This window comes from Canis lupus, chromosome 27, assembly GCF_003254725.2.
Source record: "Canis lupus dingo isolate Sandy chromosome 27, ASM325472v2, whole genome shotgun sequence".
NCBI classification, from domain to species: domain Eukaryota; kingdom Metazoa; phylum Chordata; class Mammalia; order Carnivora; family Canidae; genus Canis; species Canis lupus.
Genome location: NC_064269.1, coordinates 28,694,648 through 28,717,888, shown reverse-complemented (window position 1 = coordinate 28,717,888; position 23,241 = coordinate 28,694,648). Strand labels below are relative to the sequence as shown.

Below are 23,241 nucleotides of genomic sequence, written 5' to 3'. Positions count from 1 at the left end.
ATTTTAACAAAAGCATGAAGTAAGATTAGCCCTACCATATATATAAAACATATTACAAAGCCCCAAATAATTGAAATACTGTGGCGTTGGCCCAAAAAAAAATGAATAAATAGAACATAATAGAATATCCATAAATAGAGTCAAATATAGTCAGGGATTTAATATGTGGCCAGACCATTAAGGGAAAATTCAGTCAATAGTGCAGAGAGAGCATATTTCACACCATGTGCCAGTGTAATACCAAATGGACGAAAGACTTTAAATGTAAATAACAAAGTCATATATTTGACAAAGAAAACAGAAAAAAATCCTTTATAGTCTGAGGATGAGCTAGTATAGTTATGACTAAAAATCCAGAAGCCATAATAATTTTGCTGTATATAAAAAACTATAACAGAGTTTTAAAAAATCCAAAGATAAATTACAAAATGGGTGGGATATTTGCAATTTATCACAAACAGTGGTCATCAAATATACAACCAACTCCTAGAGATTGATAAGAAAAAGACCAACAACCAAATAGAGTATTGTGTAAAGAATTTAAAAGACGATATGCACACACAAATACAAAGGCTCTTCAGCAGAAAAAAGGATCCGCAAACTCACTCATAATAAAAATGCAAATTAAAATTACACTGATACCATTTTTAACTCATCAGATTGGCAAAAATTCCAAAATTTAATTAATAAGCTTGGTTACAAATCAGCCAGCACTCTACACTGATGATGGTAATGCAAATTAGTACAACCTCCATGAAAGGTGATTTGGCAACATTAATCAAAATTACAAATGCTAATACCCTTCCACCAGCAATTCTGCTGCTGGAAATTTATCCTATAATATTTGTGCACAGGTACAAAAATGATATGCATACAAAACTGTTTATTACAGCATGATTTATAACAGCTGAAAAATATTAGAAACAACCCATATACCCATCAGTGGAGAAGTGGTTAAATAAATTATGGCATTTCACATAATGGAATAATATACAAGTGTATTTTTTAAAAAATAAAGAAACTTTGTACATTATAGAAATTTCTCCAAGATCTTTGTGCAGAATAGTAAATATGCTGTTTCTTTTGTGGAATAGTGGGAGGGGACAATAAAAGTACTTATTCATATTTGCTTATATGGAGAAACTATGGAAGGATGTGTTCCTCTGGAGGGATAAATGGTGGAGGAACTGGGTGCATAGGTATTAGGAATGGATAGGTATTAGGAATGAATAGGCACTACTGTATATTTTTAAAATACATTTTTATTTTTTAGTTATATGAATATATTATCATCTGAAAAAATATTTGGAAATGCTACTTTTTTTAACATTCATGGACACATTGTGCATAAGTGCTATTAGCTGCTATAGTGTCATGCATTCAAACATTTCAACACAATCATCCTTGGATCAATAATATTTCAACAGCTCTTAAGGTTATTATAAATGGTTGTATTAAACATAATCAGATTCTCCAGACTAACTTGAAGCAGAAAATCAAAATATTCTAGCATCTTCTTGTCCATATGAAATGATTCTCAAAATTCTCCCTTTTTGGATTCTTCATTTAAACTCTTTCCCTTAGATTATTGCCCCTTCTTTGCCCCTTTACAGCATGGTGTTTAAGAACACAGACTTTAGAGATCATTTAACCCTGCATGGTTTATTATCTGCATGACCTTTAACCAAATGCCTTTGGCTCCTCATGTGTAAAACAGAAGTAACAAAAACTTTATAGATTTGCTGAGGATTGAGTTATTTCACATACATAAAGCTCTTAGCCCAATGTTACGCATACAGTAAAAGTTTTAGAAATGCTAAGTACCTCTACGATTACCACATTGACTACTAAAACTTCCTGGAGGCCTGAATTTTCACTGAGTTCTGAGCTCTGCCTATATTGACAGATACTGGTTTACTAATCTGTCACTAGAGTTTCAGAGTAGAATATCACTTCGGTTAGTTTAACAGTTATAGTTACTATTTAGACACTGAATCATAAACTTATGCTAATTTCTTACTTTTGAATTAAAACTCCTCTGATTAAATACATTGAGTTTCTATGTAGTAATCTTTTCACTCTTTAATTAAAAAATAATGTTCGTTGTGCATCAAAAAGTCATCAACATTTTTGCCATTCTCATACCAAAATCCAATTACATTTTTTTTACTATGAATTCAATTTACCTCAGTACTATTTGAAGTAAATTATCTCATAGTATCTCTAACTCAACAATATCTCTCAGTCATTGTAATCAAATAAAAATATTTTAAGGAAGAATATTATTATTATTTTTATGTAATTACCATTTCAATTATAAGAAACAATGCCAATTTTAATTATCACAATGTCAATAATCCACATTAACAAGAACATTAGTAAATATTACCTACAGGTAATGTATAAACTACTCTTACAAACATGTAAAAATCTTTGGAAAAGGAAACATACCAGTCAGGTTTTCTTATCAAAAGTTGGAGAGAATTGGAGAGCTGAAACTTACTCTCAGAAAACAATGTGGACCACAATGAGCCCATAGTAGAACATTACCAAATTCCTATTATTAATAAATTTCTAATTTCCCTCAGAGAATATACAACCAGAGATAGCCAATGGAAATATCAGAAAAACTACAAATTATGCTTAATCTGTATAAAACAAAAAATTTTAATTAAAAACTAAAGCCTTCATTCCAATGATGGAATGATATAACTTGAGAAAAAATAAGACTACTCTTATTATTAAATAAATGTTTACTTGACATTATGGAGCAAGCACTGATTTATATATCCCTTGGGAATATAGCGCAAAAAGTAAACCTTGAGGGAGATTATAATCCACTAAACAAATTGAGGCACATCAGATAATAATTTTGATACAACTATTAAGTGATAAGGGCTGTGCTAGGGGAGTTCAAAGGGAGGTGACCACAGAAACTATTTTGCATCTTAATTAGGCCTCTAGAAAGATAAAGGTTCAATAGGAAAAATGGTAAAAGAGGTCATTTCAAATAAAGAGAATAATATGAATGACTGGAAGGAAATAGCAGAGCATGTTTGTAGAACTGAACATACAGACTACAGCATGGAATAAATAACAGTGGGAAATTAAAAAAAAAAAAATTCAATAAGAAGCAACAATATACTGGGACACCTGGGTGGCTCAGCGTTTGAGCATCTGCCTTTGGCTCAGGGTGTGATCCGGAGGGCCCAGGATCAAGTCCTACATTGGGCTCCCTGCATGGAGCCTGCTTCTCTCTCTCTGCACCACCCCCCCACCGTGTGTGTGTGTGTGTCTCTCATGAATAAGTTTAAAAATCTTTTAAAAAAAGAGCAACAATATAAATCTGAGAAATTCTGATTTTTTTCATAGGTACTGGAAAGCCATGATCAAAAGAATAATTTTATAGAAGTTGCTGTAGGAGCAATATATTGGTAATTGTGTATAAATCGGTTGGGGTTCTAGGAGAGGGGAAGAGAATGTTCTAGTAGTTCAGACAAGAGATTCATCTGAGTCTGAACTAGGAGCTGTGGAAATAGAAGGGAAGAGATGAATGCAAATATATGGAGAAGACATTACTAATTGCAAAATGAACTGAGAGGTTACATTGTGAAAACTGTTGAATTTCTCAGTTGATCATCTCAACTATACCCTGCAGTAGGTAACTATCATCTCCATTTTAAAGAAGCCAATTATCTTAGTCATAAGTTAATTATACACACATAACACAATCTTAAGTATAGTTCTGGGACCTGAACCCCAGGCTCACTGACTTTTAAAGCCAGCACTTCATGCTAATACTTAAGCTTAATGGTACTGAAGGTTGAGAAAATTAGAGCCAGAAATGGCACTAAGTTTTCAAGCTTAAATAATTGGGAAAATAATCAATCAAAACAAACACAAAATCAATCAGAAACACAAGATATGAGGAGAAAGAGTTGGTTGAGGATGATTAGACACAAATCTCATCTTTAACCAATTCAGTTTCCTAAAGAATATTATGTTTTCTGCGTGATTTGAAGAATGTTTCTTTTTTTTTAACATTTAATTTATTTATTCATGAGAGACACAGAGAGAGAGAGGCAGAGACACAAGCAAAAGGAAAAGCAAAGGGAGAATCAGTCTCCCTGCAAGGAGCCCGATGCAGGACTCGATCCCAGGTTCCGGGGATCACACCCTGAACCAAAGGTAGACATTCAACTGCTGAGCCACCCAGGCGTCCCTGAAGAATGTTTCTTTTGCATATTATTCATTGACTCCATTTTAGTCTTTAAATGTTTAATTTATACTATGATGAACCACTTCCAATTTAACCCACCAAAATTCTATTGCTTTAGCAGGTGAGAAGTTTCCCTGACAAGATGCCTATGGTGCAGTTAGTGATATCACATGAGGATGCGAAGCTGACCATACTAGTGAAACACATGAAAAACATTGTAAGTTTATTATTTCTAATAAGAAACATGTAAGCCTACATTTAGAAATCACTTCCCTTCTTCCAGCAATTAATGTCAACATTAGTGAGAGAAATGGGGCCAGCCACCAAGTTTAAGTGAGGAACAGTAGGCCAATTACAATGTTCTGCCTCAGTATGACTGTGATCTCTGGGGTAAAGACTATAAAATGTTTTATAGGCAAAGTCCTAGAATGAAAATTAGACTTTATTCACAATGAAGCATCAGGCCAAATCTAGTGAAAAAGGTTTGAAAATGCAGGACTAACTGGAGTATTAAGATCCAAAGGGAAAAAGTTAGGTCCCAAGAATTTACATCTATCTCATCCTACTGAGCTTAGTGGAACATTAACTCATCTCTGAATAGTGCCAGCACTTTCTCTGTGAAGCCAGGAACTCTTAGGCTTTCCTCCTAGATACCCATGGAGTACCTTGAGCTTATACCACCAAACAGTTATGTTTTGATGTAATTACTCAAAGATATACCTTTCCCCTCACAAAATAATAATTTTTTTGAGGACAGGAACCCTATCTTTGTATCCCAGAACCTAGGACAACAATGGTAGTTAGCCTCTAAAGAAAACTGAAAGCTCTTCCATTATACCCCATTCGTCTCTGAAGATGGGTCAAGTCAGAGGCACAGAGAGCAATTGGAGCATTGTCATTAAGTAAGAGAAGGAGCTTTCTGCATCACAGTGTAATTGATTAATGGTCCAGGTCTGGGTACATAAACCAAGAGGGGTAACTCTAAGCTTTGCCACTTGTCCAGTCTTCCTCTAGTCTACTCAAAACAGATCCTCCATTTGGTAAAACTCCCAGGATACTGCTCTATAGAAAGTCAGTAGCCCTATTTTGGCTCTATCCCTTACACACATATGTCTCTCATGATGTGCTTGGAAAGACTTAAAAAAGCAAACTCTTTTCATTGTGACGTGCATCTGGAACATACTAGAATTTAATCAATATCTGTTCAGTAGACAAATAGTTGGCATAATTTGCAGGGGATACATCCTTTACAAACTTAGTATTAGCCAGATAGCCAAGAATGCTTGTTTATAGATCTAGGATGCTCATAATCAACAATTTTTGTAATATCTGGACAAATATTATTAGATGTGTTTTGTAAAACTTTTACTAACTAAAGTAATTATTTTTAGTTGCTTTTGATAAGATTATCATGTTAAATGAGAATAGGAGTTGTTAAGAAATTCTTAGTCTGGGAAATGAAGACTCAATGAGATATTATTTATGGCTGTCTACATATTCATAGACTTTAATAATCTGTATAAATATATGTAATAAAGTAAAAGAATGTTAAGAAATGATGTCAATCAAGTTAACAGAACTTACATTTGTATATGATTATTAGTTGAAAATAGTCCTCTTGAAAATTATGTATTTATTCCAGTAGTGTCATAGCTCAGAATGTTTTAGAACACTCTTGTTGGCATTGCTTTTCAATCTGGCATATAAACCACACAGTAAACTTGGAGATATTACTCAATAGTCATGCCTAATATTTGATCAAAAGCAGTATTAACCAATTTGGTCACCGATTTTATTCACCAGATAAATCCCCAAATTACTTTTGACAGTTTTCAAAAATGCATTTTATAGCGAGATGAAGTTGTGCTGACAATAAGAATATTCAAAAAAAAAGTGATGCAGCATAAAGGGAGGGGGGAAAGTGAGTAAGAGCAAAAATACAAGATTTACATCAAGTGAGGGGTAAATGGCAAATGACCAGGTACATCCTACCAAAGGTAAAAAACCATCTAGGGCCACGAGAGCCTATACATTGCCAATGTCCTCTGAAAGAACGTTATTAATAATGAAGTAATACTCCTTGCAGTCTAACTTCTCAGTCTAAATGCCAGTTCTTCTTTTCTCCCTAATCTCTTAGCATTGCCCTGGAATTCATTCCTACACCTCTTCTCTCTTCTATTTCCAGCCCTGTGGCTTGAAATATCACTACGTGTCTTTCTCTTCCATATTTATAACTCCAGCTTGGAATTCTCCCTAAAATCCAGAGGCATGTATGTAACCGATTACTCAACAACTCTAGTAGAAATTGAATAGGCACCACAACCTTAAGCTACACCAAATCAAACTTCTGATTATTGCCCCCTAAACCTGCTTCCTCTGCAATCTTTCTCATGTCAGGAAACAGCACCTTTATCCTACAATTTACTCAAGTTAAGTCCTTAGAACCATTCTGACATCTCTTACAAACTACAACCAATTTATCAGCAAATTCTGTCAGCCCTGCTTTCACAATAAATCCAGAATTCCACAACTTTGCACCTTCACTGCTACCACAACTACCATAAATGGTTCAAGCCACCATCATCCCCCACCTGAATCACTGCCATAATTTCTTAACGCATCTGCCTGCTTCTGCTTATATTTCTTTCTAATCTCTTCCTAACCTAGGAGTCAGAATATTCCTTTGAGAGTAAAAGTCAGATCTTGTCATTCTTCTCTCATATCCTTCAGAGAGCGAGGCCTTACATCACTTACAATGAAAGCCGTAGTACTTATTAATGATCTATGAAGCCCTGCCAATCTGGTCTCCGTGACCTCTCCAACCCCATCTTCACAGACTCCCTCAATCACTCCACTCCAGCTTCAGTAACTTCATTTACTGAAGTTAAATATCACAAACATTTGTACCTGTTACTCACTTTAACTGGAATGCCCTTCCCCAGGCTCATGGCTCAAACATTTGTCACAAACATTTGTACCTGTTACTCACTTTAACTGGAATGCCCTTCCCCAGGCTCATGGCTCAATCCCACATGTCCTAAAGGACTATGGCTTACTGCCACCTTTTCAGTGAGGTCCTCTCTGATTCCCACATGTAAAACCACAAAGCCACTACTTGTTGCCACTTCCAAACTTCCCTTCCTCCTTTACTTTCTCCACTGCCCTGTGTCACTGCTATAAGCCAAGGGGCTTAAACAGTGTCAAGTACATAGCAGGTGCTCAATGAATACTTTATTGAATAAAAGAATGTCCAATTTCTGATGTGAATAAATAAGAATTAGGATCTTGTTCACCTTGCAGAACCCATCACAACAAAGTTCTCATGCCTTGTATTTTTCACAACTTCCTTTATATGACTATTTCTTTTGCTTATCTGAAGACAGAGATAACACTGTAATATAAATGACAGGAAAATCTATCTATAAATTCTCCACAGATTTTTTTTTGCTCATTTCAAGTTTTAACTAATTATTATTTATTTTTGAGCCTTTAGTGTTTTAATATGCTGAAGTAATCAGACTAAAGAAGTTGTGCTTCATTTTATTTTAATGTTAAAATGTATTATTCTGCCTGCAGTTCTGTTATATTTAATATTAAGTGTGATGAAAAGAATTGTTTATCTTATATTGAATCTTTGAAGATTTGCTCTAAGAATTACTTCTCTCCTGTGAATTCATAAGCTAAAACAAAATTGCTAAAAAGATTTTCCCTTTTAAAGCAGCCCAAAATGATTTATCCTAGTGAACAGAGACTGACAAAGTAATTCAGTTATTTAGAAGCTTGGCCAAGGTTTTTTAAAATAATATTTCAGTTTATATAACAAAGAAATATATAAAAATAATTTAGATTTGAAACATTTTTAAAAATCTTTCTAGCATTTTCCCATGTAGCCCACTATAAAATGCCTCTTCCATTGACATCTGCATGTCTCTCTATGCATTGCAATGTCTGTAATGTCTCTCCTCATCTCTGTATTCCCCTAGGCTGTGATACTTCCAGAGTTTTCTTTTACCTGCTCTAGAATATGTGCATTCTTAAAGGCTCTAAAAGTAATCAATAAGGATTCCAGACTCTCTTCTGATATTAAATATGCTCACACTGTCAGAAACTCATACACTGTAACAAAATAATATGATTTCAAATGAGGAACAAGGGAAGCAGGACACACCTCAAATGGAGTGCTGTTTAAGCCTTTTGTAAGACACAAAATAGGAGAGAATAGTTGCTATATGAAAATTAACAGGTGAAAAGATAAGAAATAACAAGTGTTGATGAGAATGTGGAAAAAAGGGAACCCTTGTGCAATATTGTTCATGGGAATGTAAATTGGTGTAGCTACTGTGGAAAACATTGTGGAAGTTCCTCAAAAAATTAAAAATAGAAATACCATATGATCCAGTAATTTCACTACTGGATATTTGCCCAAAAAGATGAAAACACTAATTTGAAAGGATATATGTACCCCTATACTTATGGCAGCATTACTTACGGTACCTAAGATATGGAAGCAACTCATGTGTCCATCAACTGATGAATAGATCAGGAAAATAGTGTGTGTGTGTGTGTGTGTATGTATAATCATATTACTCAGCCATTAAAAAGAATGAATTCTTGCCATTTGTGACAACATGGATGGACCTAGAGAGTATAATGCTAAGTGAAATAAGTAACATATGATTTTACTTATAGGTGGAATCTAAAAACAAATGAATAAATAAATAAAAGAAGAAACAAAAAAAAAGAAGAAGAAGAAACAGACCTATAGAGAACAAACTATTGTTTTCCAGAGGGGAGGGGAGTAGGGGAATGGGCAAATGAGTAGAGGGAAGTGGGAGATGCAGGCTTCCAATTATGACATGAAAAAATCCTGGGGATAAAAGATACACCATAAGGAATATAGTCAACGATAATGTAATAGCATGGTATGGTGACAAATGTTAGTTACACTTGTGGTGAGCTTAGTATAACATATAGACTTGTTGAATCTGACTTAGTATAACATATAGACTATGTTGTACACCTGAAACCAATGTAACATTGTGAGCCAATTACAATTAAAAAAAAAAGATTTAGGTAGCCTTATTATCCAATAAGCAACTCGTATGTAATTAATTAAAAGGCCTGTTTCATCTTGCTATGAATATTCATGGCATTAGATCTTCCAGCTATAGGCTCAAAATGGATGAAGGAGCAGAAATGATGGGACTTGTCTCATTCTATTAGAAGACATATGTATCTAGAGGGATAGTACTGGTTAAAAACTTGATCTCATCATTTATAGCCCTAAACCTATCTTCTGACCATATCAAGTTCTCCAACAGTAAAAGAATTGGCTTCAGAAGCAGTAAGGATAAAACTTTATTCTCATTTCTTTTCTCCCTCCTCTACCCATTTTCTTCCTCTATTTTTTGTCCTTTATTTTTCTTTTCACTTTTATTTCCAACTAATATTACTAATATTACTAATTATAGGACATAATATACAAATATAAAAATACAGATTTAGTATGTCCTTTTTATTGTTGGATTTGCTTAAACATTTGGGGTGATAGACATCAGGTACTAGATTTTTTTTAACAAATATTTTGTTTATTTTAATGAAGCTGGTATAGACAATGTCCATTTAAAATCCATATCCCAGGCCAAAAAGTACAAATAAAATCAAAAAGAGCAGTGTTCTGTTGAATACACTTCTGCATGAATAACTTTATTAACTGCTAATGAAAATTAGAACTTTTCTGGGATCTTCTGACAAGACTTTTATCTTAAAATCCTTTCTCTTCAGTGAAGCCATCTTTGGAGTTAGTCATTTATCCTCATCATCTCTGTCTTCTCGACTCCAGCCTGATATTTCTCTTCTTTTGGTCCAGACCCTCAAATTTTAAAAGAAGCTTCAAGTTAAGGAAAGGTCATTTTTCCACAGTTCAGTTCTCTGAAAAACTCCCATCTCCCACTGAAAGTCATAGTCCAGGAGTGAAGCAATCACATGCTAGAACTTCAGGGCCAATTGGAAAGTCATCATGAACACCTGTATTGGTCGATCTTATTTATCACAAGCCTGAAAATGCACAGTCCTGGAAAAGGTGGCCTCTCTGTGCACACATGTAATTTTTAAAAAGGAAAGGGCAATGTGAAGGGGGCTGAGGTTTGATCACCAAAAATCAGCACAATGAAAACAAGTGATAATGAGTAATGGGCACTAGAATTCAAATTACCAGATGTTTTAAAGAGATGGGGTGCCAGTTTTCAATTCCGTTTTGAACACCACATTACAATAGAACTATTTTTAAAAATAAAGAATTGAGGGTAAAGAAGAAAAATAAAAGGAATATCTAAATCATTGAATGACCCCCTGTTTTTTCCTGATAAACTTCAATCACATCATCTTCCTCCATTCCCAGTTCTTTTGGAGTGTGATTATCAGCAATTCTCTGACCTTCAAAGAGAAACCTGAGTGAATTCATTGGAACTCCCTGTCTTTGACAGTATGATTCTTTGAGTTTCTTGAGATGTGTTGCCATTTTCACTTTGAAGTGAATCTCACTGCTAACCTGTCCAATGACTTTGAGTTTAATGTATTCTCCTTACTTCTTATCCCCCAAGTCCTCAGTTGAAGGTTTTGCCTCCTGGTCAGACATGGTGATGGTGGCTTCACCCAGGGTCTCCGCACCGCAGTGGCCTCGGGTAGGCAGAACCTTGCTCCGGGGTTTACAAATCTGTCTCTCTTCCCCACAGCACAGCAGCGCAGCTCGGGTACGAGATTTTAAAACACACACACATTTGGACCTTTAATGCACTGAAATAAATATTAAAAAAAAGAAAAGAAACAGGAGAGAAAGAAGCAGACTCAAATACATTGATAAGAACCCCTGGCTAAACACACACACACACACACACACACACACACACACATACACACACACATTTCATTACATTTTATTTTCTATTTAAAAATTTTCTCACAATTTTAATGTATATGTGTAGCTTGGAGGTTCTTATTTTAAAATATACATTCCTGGGACACCTGCATGGCTCAGCAGTTGAGCATATGCCTTTGGCTCAGGGCATGGTCCCCTGTCTGGAATGGAGTCCCACATCAGGCTCCCTGCGAGAAGCCTGCTGCTCTCTCTCTAATGAATAAATAAATCTTAAAATAAAATATACTTTCCTATGTGCAATTCCCAGTGATTGATTCTGTAACTATTGGTTGGTATTCCTTCTTTTTGAGAGAGAGAGAGAAAGAGAGTGTACATGAGTAAGGAGGAGCAGAAGGGTGGAAGGAGAGGGAGAGAGAGAATCCCAAGCAGGTTCCATGCCCAGTGTGGAACCTGATGTAGGGCTTCATCTCACAACCCTGTAATCATGACCTGAGCCAAAATCAATAGCTGGATAATTAACCAACTAAGCCACTCAGGCACCTGTAGGTTGGTATTTCTATGTGTTTTACAGGCATCTCTTGATCTCATATATCCCTCTGTACTTTCATATCTAGACTTGTTTTCTTTTTATTTATTTATTTATTTATTTATTTATTTATTTATTTATTTATTTATAATGGACACACAGAGAGAGAAAGAGAGAGGCAGAGACACAGGCAAGGGAGAAGCAGGCCTTATGCCAGGAGCTGGACACGGGACTCGATCCCGGGACTCCAGGATCACGCCCTGGGCCAAAGGCAGGTACCAAATCACTGAGCCACCCAGGGATCCCTCACTTGCTCATTTTTTATTTTATTTTATTTATTTTTATTTTTTTATTGGTGTTCATTTACCAACATACAGAATAACCCCCTCTGCCCGTCACCCAATCACTCCCAGCCCCCACCCTCCTCCCCTTCTACCACCCCTAGTTCGTTTCCCAGAGTTAGCAGTCTTTACGTTCTGTCTCCCTTTCTGATATTTCCCACACATTTCTTCTCCCTTCCCTTATATTCCCTTTCACTATTATTTATATTCCCCACATGAATGAGAACATATAATGTTTGTCCTTCTCCCACTGACTTACTTCACTCAGCATAATACCCTCCAGTTCCATCCACGTTGAAGCAAATGGTGGGTACTTGTCATTTCTAATAGCTGAGTAATATTCCATTGTATACATAAACCACATCTTCTTTATCCCTTCATCTTTCGATGGACACTGAGGCTCCTTCCACAGTTTGGCTATTGTGGCCATTGCTGCTATAAACATCGGGGTGCAGGTGTCCCGGCATTTCATTGCATCTGTATCTTTGGGGTAAATCCCCAACAGTGCAATTGCTGGGTCGTAGGGCAGGTCTATTTGTAACTCTTTGAGGAACCTCCACACAGTTTTCCAGAGTGGCTGCACCAGTTCACATTCCCACCAACAGTGTAAGAGGGTTCCCTTTTCTCCGCATCCTCTCCAACATCTGTTGTTTCCTGCCTTGTTAATTTGCCCCATTCTCACTGGTGTGAGGTGGTATCTCATTGTGGTTTTGATTTGTATTTCCCTGATGGCAAGTGATGCAGAGCATTTTCTCATGTGCATGTTGGCCATGTCTATGTCTTCCTCTGTGAGATTTCTCTTCATGTCTTTTGCCCATTTCATGATTGGATTGTTTGTTTCTTTGCTGTTGAGTTTAATAAGTTCTTTATAGATCTTGGAAACTAGCCCTTTATCTGATATGTCATTTGCAAATCTCTTCTCCCATTCTGTAGGTTGTCTTTGAGTTTTGTTGACTGTATCCTTTGCTGTGCAAAAGCTTCTTATCTTGATGAAGTCCCAATAGTTCATTTTTGCTTTTGTTTCATTTGCCTTCGTGGATGTATCTTGCAAGAAGTTACTGTGGCCGAGTTCAAAAAGGGTGTTGCCTGTGTTCTTCTCTAGGATTTTGATGGAATCTTGTCTCACATTTAGATCTTTCATCCATTTTGAGTTTATCTTTTTGTATGGTGAAAGAGAGTGGTCTAGTTTCATTCTTCTGCATGTGGATGTCCAATTTTCCCAGCACCATTTATTGAAGAGACTGTCTTTCTTCCAGTGGATAGTCTTTCCTCCTTTATCGAATATTAGTTGACCATAAAGTTGAGGATCCACTTCTGGGTTCTCTATTCTGTTCCATTGATCTATGTGTCTGTTTTTGTGCCAGTACCACACTGTCTTGATGACCACAGCTTTGTAGTACAACCTGAAATCTGGCATTGTGATGCCCCCAGATATGGTTTTCTTTTTTAAAATTCCCCTGGCTATTCGGGGTCTTTTCTGATTCCACACAAATCTTAAAATAATTTGTTCTAACTCTCTGAAGAAAGTCCATGGTATTTTGATAGGGATTGCATTAAACGTGTATATTGCCCTGGGTAACATTGACATTTTCACAATATTAATTCTGCCAATCCATGAGCATGGAATATTTTTCCATCTCTTTGTGTCTTCCTCAATTTCTTTCAGAAGTGTTCTATAGTTTTGAGGGTATAGATCCTTTACATCTTTGGTGAGGTTTATTCCTAAGTATCTTATGCTTTTGGGTGCAATTGTAAATGGGATTGATTCCTTAATTTCTCTTTCTTCAGTCTCATTGTTAGTGTATAGAAATGCCACTGATTTCTGGGCATTGATTTTGTATCCTGCCACGCTACCAAATTGTTGTATGAGTTCAAGCAATCTTGGGGTGGAGACTTTTGGGTTTTCTATGTAGAGTATCATGTCATCGGCGAAGAGGGAGAGTTTGACTTCTTCTTTGCCAATTTAAATGCCTTTATTGTCTTTTTGTTGTCTGATTGCTGAGGCTAGGACTTCCAGTACTATGTTGAATAGCAGTGGTGAGAGTGGACATCCCTGTCTTGTTCCTGATCTTAGGGGAAAGGCTCCCAGTGCTTCCCCATTGAGAATGATATTTGCTGTGGGCTTTTCGTAGATGGCTTTTAAGATGTTGAGGAATGTTCCCTCTATCCCTACACTCTGAAGAGTTTTGATCAGAAATGGATGCTGTATTTTGTCAAATGCTTTCTCTGCATCTAATGAGAGGATTATATGGTTCTTGGTTTTTCTCTTGCTGATATGATGAATCACATTGATTGTTTTACGGGTGTTGAACCAGCCTTGTGTCCCGGGGATAAATCCTACTTGGTCATGGTGAATAATTTTCTTAATGTACTGTTGGATCCTATTGGCCAGTATCTTGTTGAGAATTTTTGCATCCATGTTCATCAGGGATATTGGTCTGTAATTCTCCTTTTTGGTGGGGTCTTTGTCTGGTTTTGGAATTAAGGTGATGCTGGCCTCATAGAACGAATTTGGAAGTACTCCATCTCTTTCTATCTTTCCAAACAGCTTTAGGAGAATAGGTATGGTTTCTTCTTTAAACGTTTGATAGAAATCCCCTGGGAAGCCATCTGGCCCTGGACTCTTGTGTCTTGGGAGGTTTTTGATGACTGCTTCAATTTCCTCCCTGGTTATTGGCCTGTTCAGGTTTTCTATTTCTTCCTGTTCCAGTTTTGGTAGTTTGTGGCTTTCCAGGAATGCGTCCATTTCTTCAAGATTGCCTAATTTATTGGCATATAGCTGTTCATAATATGTTTTTAAATCGTTTGTATTTCCTTGGTGTTGGTAGTGATCTCTCCTTTCTCATTCATGATTTTATTAATTTGAGTCTTCTCTCTCTTCTTTTTAATAAGGCTGGCTAATGGTTTATCTATCTTATTAATTCTTTCAAAGAACCAACTCCTGGTTCTGTTGATCTGTTCCACAGTTCTTCTGGTCTCGATTTCATTGAGTTCTGCTCGAATCTTTATTAACTCCCTTCTTCTCTTGGGTGTAGGATCTATTTGCTGTTTTTTCTCTAGCTCCTTTATGTGTAAGGTTAGCTTTTGTATTTGAGTTCTTTCCAGTTTTTGAATGGATGCTTGTATTGCGATGTATTTCCCCCTTAGGACTGCTTTTGCTGCATCCCAAAGATTTTGAACGGTTGTATCTTCATTCTCATTAGTTTCCATGAATCTTTTTAATTCTTCCTTAATTTCCTGGTTGACCCTTTCATCTTTTAGCAGGATGGTCCTTAACCTCCACGTGTTTGAGGTCCTTCCAAACTTCTTGTTGTGACTTAGTTCTAATTTCAAGGCATTATGGTCTGAGAATATGCAGGGGATGATCCAATCTTTTGGTATCAGTTCAGACCCGATTTGTGACCCAGTATGTGGTCTATTCTGGAGAAAGTTCCATGTGCACTTGAGAAGAATGTGTATTCAGTTGCGTTTGGATGTAAAGTTCTGTAGATATCTGTGAAATCCATCTGGTCCAGTGTATCATTTAAAGCTCTCGTTTCTTTGGAGATGTTGTGCTTAGAAGACCTATCGAGTATAGAAAGAGCTAGATTGAAGTCACCAAGTATAAGTGTAAGTATTTCTTCACTTTGGTTAATAATTGATTTATATATTTGGCAGCTCCCACATTCGGGGCATATATATTGAGGATTGTTAAGTCCTCTTGTTGGATAGATCCTTTAAGTATGATATAGTGTCCTCTTCATCTCTCACTACAGTCCTCGGGGTAAATTTTCGTTTATCTGATATAAGGATGGCTACCCCTGCTTTCTTTTGAGGAACATTCGAATGGTAAATGGTTCTCCAACCTTTTATTTTCAGGCTGTAGGTGTCCTTCTGTCTAAAATGAGTCTCTTGTAGACAGCAAATAGATGGGTCCTGCTTTTTTATCCAGTCTGAAACCCTGCGCCTTTTGATGGGGTCATTAAGCCCGTTCACGTTCAGAGTTACTATTGAGAGATATGAGTTTAGTGTCATCAGGATATCTATTCAGTCCTTGTTTTGTGGAATGTTCCGCTGAACTTCTTCTTAAAGGGGAATTTTAAGAGTCCCCCTTAAAATTTCTTGCAGAGCTGGTTTGGAGGTCACATATTCTTTCAGTTGCTGCCTGTCTTGGAAGCTCTTTATCTCTCCTTCCATTTTGAATGAGAGCCTTGCTGGATAAAGTATTCTTGGTCGCATGTTCTTCTCATTTAGGACCCTGAAAATATCCTGCCAGCCCTTTCTGGCCTGCCAGGTCTCTGTGGAGAGGTCTGCTGTTACCCTAATACTCCTCCCCATAAAAGTCAGGGATTTCTTGTCTCTTGCTGCTTTAAGGATCTTCTCTTTATCTTTGGAATTTGCAAGCTTCACTATTAAATGTCGAGGTGTTGAACGGTTTTTATTGATTTTAGGGGTGATCTCTCTATTTCCTGGATCTGAATGCCTGTTTCCCTTCCCAGATTAGGAAAGTTTTCAGCTAGAATTTGTTCAAATACATATTCTGGCCCTCTGTCCCTTTCGGCGCCCTCGGGAACACCAATTAAACGTAAGTTTTTCTTCCTCAGGCTGTCGTTTATTTCCCTTAATCTATCTTCATGGTCTTTTGTTTGTCTCTTTTTTCCTCAGTTTCCCTCTTTGCTGTCAACTTGTCTTCTATGTCACTCACTCATTCTTCCACCCTGTTAACCCTCGTCATTAGGACTTCTAGTTTGGATTGCATCTCATTCAATTGATTTTTAATTTCTGCCTGATTAGCTCTAAATTCTGCAGTCATGAAGTCTCTTGAGTCCTTTATGCTTTTTTCTAGAGCCACCAGTAGCTGTATAATAGTGCTTCTGAATTGGCTTTCTGACATTGAATTGTAATCCAGATTTTGTAACTCTGTGGGAGAGAGGACTGTTTCTGATTCTTTCTTTTGAGGTGAGGTTTTCCTTCTAGTCTTTTTGCTCAGTGCAGAGTGGCCAAAAACAAGTTGTATTGGGAAAAGGAGAAAAAGAGAGGAGAGAAAGAAGGAAAGAATAAAGAAAGAGGGAAAATAAAAGGAAGAAAAAAACGAAAAAAAAGAAAAAAAGAAAGAAAAAGAAAGAAAGGAAAAAAAGGGGGTGGGGGAAGGAAACAAATCAAAAAGCAAAACAAAACAAAAAAAAAAAGAAAGAAAAAAAGAACCACGGGGGAGTATCTTCTGATTCTGTGTACTTTAATTCTCTTGACTTCCCCCTGGAACTTGTCTGTCTAGCTGGTCTTCTGGGGGAGGGGCCTGTTGTGCTGATTTTCAGGTGTTAGCACTTGGGGGAGCTGCTGTGCCCCTGCCTGGTGCAGGGCTCAGTGGGGGTTGTTTACCCCGTGAAGCCCCAGGAGCAACAGCCCCAGTGGCGGGGCCAGCTCTGGAGCCCTGGATTCAGCCCCCGCAGTAGCTCCGGAGCTCTCCGTCTGCAGGGCCTGGAGGCTCCGGGGCGGGGCCGCTGATCTGCTCAGCTCGGGGCAGGAGCGTCCTTGCGGTCCTGGGACCTCCCGGCCTCTGCCTGTCCCGGGGGGAGCCCAGATCCTGGGCTGTGTCCCGGCGCCCTGTGCTCCGGAGCCTGCGCTGTTGGATTCGGGCTCCCGCCCCGCAGCCCCCTCCACGGAGCCGCCCCCGAGCCCCCCGAGCCCCCTGAGCTGCTCCCGCCCCACAGCCCCCTCCGCGGAGCCGCCCCCGAGCCCCCCCAGCTGCTCCGGGTCCCGCCGTGCGCGCTGCAGCCCTTAGGGAGCTCGGCGCACTCTCCTGGGCGCGCAGTTGCTCTGTTACTGTCCCCGGGAACCCGAGGGCATCCTCGCCCTCCTGGGTCCTCCTCCAATTCCCTGAGAGCCCTTTCCGCCCCGGAAGGTTGGTGCAGCTCCTGTTTGCTCTCCTGTCCTGGGGACACTCGCCCTGGCCTCAGCCCGGCTCCTCGCGGGGCCCCTCCTCCTTGGAGGCCTTTTGTTTCTTTATTTCTTTTTCCCCGTCTTCCTACCTTGATAGAAGCGTGAACTCTTCTCACTGTAGCATTCCAGGTGTTCTCTCTTTAATTCTCAGGCCGAATTCATAGATTTTCAGGATAATTTGAAGGTTTTCTAGGTAATTTGGAGGAGACAGGTGATTTGGAGACCCTACTCTTCCGCCATCTTAGACTTGTTTTCTTCTCTCTTGATCCCAAGTATGAGCGTTCCAGAAGGCTCTTTGACACAAGTGGTCCATGGACCACATTTTGAGAAACATTTCTCAAGTGGTTAAATACCCTACAAGTGGCACTTTACATATAATGAGTTTGGTACATGACAATAAGCATATTATGGTGCCTATTAGAGAAAACGCTTAGATTTAGTAAAGTTAACAAAAATGGGTTTTGAGGGGTACATGAATGGCTCAGTCAGTTAAGCAGCTGACTCCAGATTTTAACTCCGGTCATGATCCCATGGTCCTTAATTGAAGCCCCATCAGCAGAGTCTGCTTGAGATTTCCTCTCCCTCTGTCTTCCCTCATCACCCCTATTCACACATTTGCTCTCCCTCTAAAAAAGAAAAAATAAGGGTGCCTGGATGCACAATCAGTTGAGGAGCTGACTCTTGGTTTTCTCTTGAGTCCTGATCTCACAGCTGTGAAATAAAGCCTGCCTTGGGCTCCATGCTCAGCGTGAAATATGGTCAAGATTCTCTCTCCCTCTCTCTCTGCCCCTCGTGCCCATGCTCTCTCTCTCTCAAATAAAATAAATAAATCTTTTTTAAAAGAAAGAGGCTGTGAAAATAAAGCACACATGATGGCAATGCTCAACATATAAAAACAACAATGTTCTGTGTATCCTTTTAAAACTAACTTAGCTAAGTCCTCTGCCTATCCCAATTCAATTTTTTAATCTAGATTTTTTAACAGAAATTTGTCATTGTTCCATCCTAGGTGCACTTCAATATAAACCAACATCAATTTCTTGATAAAAGGCAACTTTCCAATAATAATTATCCCGATTGTATTTGGCTTATGTTTCATTAATGAAAAATTATTTTTCTAGAGTTGGCCCATTATGACATCAGTCTCCTATTTTAAAGGATATGATGCAAAGCAGTGGATAGTGAAAACTAGCCAACCTAGATATAGATATTGATTTTTTTACCAAGGAAACACTGACCCTCAAAGATTACCAATTATCTCTTAATGAAGCAAACCATAAATTGTTCTTAAACCTATAATAAATCATATGCTAATGATAATAGATCTCTTTCCAACATCAGTATCTTTAACTAGTCTTTCCTTTGTGAACTTTACTATTCTCGGAATTTTCATGAAACCTCACTGTCCATCTATTCTCTAAACTTCTTTGGTAGCACTCTTTCTTAGGCTTCCTTAGCTCTTATAAATTTAAACTAGTTAATGTATGTAGTGGCTTAATAAATGCTGGCATATTCACCTTTAGTCCTTAAATGAGAAGAGTTTCCAGTATTCAGAGCTTTAACTCTTCAAACTGATTTCCTCAAAAATTCCATTTAGTCTTGTTGCTTCGAAGATTATGTGAATTACTCCTAAATTTATATCTCTACTTTAAATATTTCTCTAAACTCAATTTACATATTTTCAACTGCCTGATGGGCATGTGCATTCTGATATCTTGCCATCTCTTTAAACTCAATATTTCTAAATTATAGTTCTCTACTTTTCACTAAAATCAACTCTCACTCTTATCTACTTATTTCAAAAAATTGTTACACCAATCTCAAGTAACCTTGATCAAAATTCTCTATTATTTATTTTCTATATTTTAACTTGTTCCAGTACCTCTATGTATAATCATCAGCAAATCCTTTTATTTTTTCTTAAAGATTTTATTTATTTACTCATGAGAGACACAGAGAGACAGAGAGAGAGGCAGAGACATAGGCAGAGAGAGAAGCAGGCTCCATGCAGGGAGCCTGATGTGGGACTTGATCCAGGGATCAAGCCTTGAGCCAAAGACAGATGCTTAACCACTGAGCCACCAAGGTATCCCATCAGCAAATCATTTTAGTTCCCTGTTACTTTTATTATTGCCAAAATCCTATCCTATATTATCTATTAATTCACTTGTGGATTATTTTGATTGATTGTTATATTCCTATCCTTGTTTTCTACTTCTTTTAATCCATTTTGCACAAAACATCCTAAAATTCCATTTTTAACATATCAATAAAATAAATTTCCATTTTTAACATATCAACAAATATGCTAATAGAACCTTTGTAAAACTCAAACTCTTTAGCCTAATATTTAAGATACTACACAGTTTAGCCATACCTACCTTGATATCCACCACACACACACAAAACTTATATTATGTTCGAAATGGTTCATTCATTTTTTTACCAAACACACTGTAGTCCTTCTAGCAACCTATATCATACTTCTACTTACCTTCTGTTTACTTTCTATATCCATTTCAACTTCCAGGCTCAGCTCAAACCTCTCATCCTTTCTGAATGATGCCTTATCTCAGTTCTTGAAACTTATCTTTTTGGTTCATCTTGTAGCTTCAATTTGAAAATATACTGATTGTAAAAATTGTCAGAAATATATTTTGTATACTCTTCAGTGCCTAGCATAATACTATGTCCTTAATACATGTTTGTTAAATAAGTGAATATTCATTGAAGTGTACATCACTGAGAAAAATAGCCACAATGCAGGGCAGTTTAATTTTAGCTATATTTATAAATGAATAGCTTTTCTCTGTGAATTCCGCTGCCTATAATACTTGATACTAATCTGAGAATGATAAATATTTGACCTTCACATCAGTCTTACTTGAAAATAGAGTGAAGTGATTTCCTGCTGAGGATTATTTCTCTAAATATTCAACAACTCTGGATACTAACCATATCTCTAGCTGACATAGCCATCAATGTACAGGTCACCACATGATGCAGATTTTATCTAATCACTCTCCTTTACTGACGAGCTTGTATCCTAGTTGCTATTCTTTATCCAAATCTTCCTCAATTTGACATTCTAACTCAATCAAACAAACAAAAAAGCAAGCAAACAAACAAACAAAACATAAGCTAGCATCCTGACATTGGTTCTCTTAATTTGATTTCTTCATGGCTTTTCTGAAATCAACTTGGGAGTCACATTAGCATCATAGTTGCAAAAGACATACCTTACCAACAACAAAAAATTTGGCATCCATTCACAGACAAAAGTATGCTTGTGGGAGCATATACCAAGGGATCCAGGAGGACTCTCCCTTACCTATGTTCCAGATAATAGACATACAGACCTCAGTCCCAGCTGAGGACCCTGAAGTGGCTCATGAATTGGTTCCAGTTCCTCTTAGGCATGGTTAGAGAGTTCCTGGAAAGCATTGTCTTTAATAGTCATCCACAGATGAAAGAGCCTTTGTGGAAGTCCAGGTTTGCAGACAAGTTTCATCACACTATTGTAGAAAAAACCACGAGTCTGAACACTTTAAAGTGGGTGGTTAGTAAAGACTGGAGGAGCTGATAGCTACTTCAAATTTGAAGACAGCAATGCAAAACTTCAAGGAACATGAAAAATCAAGGTAACATGATACCACCAAAGGATCACAATCATCTTCCACTAACCAAACTCAAAGACCTGATATATGTGATTTGCATAATACAAAGAATTCAAATAGCTTTACAAGGAAACTCAGTAAATTACAGAAAGCACAAAATGACAATTCAACAAAATCAGGCAAATAATGAAAAAAATGAGTTTATCACAGAGAAAATTTTTAAAAAGAAGCAAACAAATTTTGGAACTAATGAATATTATAGATGAAAGGTGAAAAAAAATGCAGCAGAGAGCATCACCAGTAGAATGGATCGAGCAGAAGAAGAATCTGTGAGATAGAGGATGGGAACTTTGAAATTACCCATTAAGTGGAGAACAAAAAAAAAAAAAAAGAAAAAAGAAATGAAAAAGATTGAAGATATCCTATGCAATCCTAGGATACCATAACAAGAACTTTGAATTATTGGAGTTCCAGAAGACTAAAGGGAGAAGTGACAGAAAGCACATTAAAGACATAATGATCGAGTATTTTCCAAATCTGAAGAGAGATTTGGATATCTAAGCTCAGGAAGCTCATAGTTTCCCAAACTCTACTTCAAGAGGTCCTCTTCACAATACACTATAATGAAACTGTCAAAAATCAAAGACAAAGAGAGAATCTTCAAAGCAGTCAGAGGGAAAAAAATCTTGTAACTTACAATTTGCCCTTCCTAAGGTTATCAGCATATTTCTCAGCAAAAACCTTACCAGCCAGGAGGGAATGGAATGATATATTCAAAGAACTGAACTAAAATAAATACCAACCAAGAATACTTTACCTGACAAAGCTGTCCTTCAGAAATGAAGGAAAGATAAAGACTTTTCTTTTTTTTCTTTTTTTTTTAAAGACTTTTCTAGACAAATAAAGCTGAAGGAGCTCATCACCACTAAGCTTGCCTTATAAGAAATGCTGAAAGAAACTTTTCAAGTTGAAATGAAAGGATACTAATAGCATAAATACATATGAAAATATGCAACCCATGGCAAAAATAAGTATACAAAGTCAGAGACTCAAATAGTGTAATGCAATGGAGTACTAACCACTTAGCTCTAGTATAAAGGTTAAAGGACAAGAGTATTATAATTAACTATAGCTACAATAATTTGTTAATGAACAAACAGTATCAAAAGGGGTAAATTGTGACTTCAATAACATAAAAGATGAGGAAATAAAGGGTAGAGTTTTCACATGTGATTGAAATAAATTTATCAGCATAAACAGACTATTATACCTAAATTTTTTTAAGATTATTTATTTGAGGGGGCAGGAGGGGCAAAGGGAGAGGGAAAGAAAATCTTAAGCAGAATCCTCTCTGAGCCTGATACGGGGCTCAATTCCACCACCCTGAGATCATGACCTGAGCTGAAACCAAGAGTCAGATGCCCAAAGAACTGCACCACCCATGTGCCCCTATACTTAAGATATTTTATGTAAGCCCCATGGTAACCACAAAGCAAAAACCTGTGTAGTAAAATCACAAAGGATAAAGGGAAGGGAAATTAAAGCATAGCACTACAAAAAATCATCAGTTCACAAAAGAAGACAGCAAAAGAGGAATAAAATGGCCAGGGAACTAAAAAATAGCCAGAAAACAATAAGATGACATTAGTAAAGTCCTTAGCTATCAATAATTACATGTAAGTGGATTGAATAGATTATTGACAGCTGTACATCATATATCTGTATCTTTATTTAAATCATGA

At 37.2% G+C, this 23,241-nt stretch overlaps 1 protein-coding gene and 1 pseudogene across 5 annotated transcripts in view; one reads left to right on the top strand and one right to left on the bottom strand.

Moving 5' to 3' along the window:
* The window catches only part of PIK3C2G (phosphatidylinositol-4-phosphate 3-kinase catalytic subunit type 2 gamma), a 366,531-nt gene that overhangs the window by 320,087 nt on the left and 23,203 nt on the right, over nucleotides 1-23,241 (top strand). For 4 of the 5 annotated variants that reach the window (XR_007406483.1, XM_049102678.1, XM_049102677.1 and 1 more), the window contains one exon: nucleotides 4,338-4,436. Coding sequence is in view for 4 of the 5 variants with exons in the window: in XM_049102678.1 (XP_048958635.1) it covers nucleotides 4,338-4,436 (99 nt within the window). In the remaining variant the exon portion in view is untranslated. The remainder of the gene's footprint in view (nucleotides 1-4,337; nucleotides 4,437-23,241) is intronic. The other variant, XM_049102679.1, reaches the window with a different exon arrangement.
* LOC112665459 (small ubiquitin-related modifier 1-like) lies at nucleotides 9,786-10,986 on the bottom strand (annotated as a pseudogene).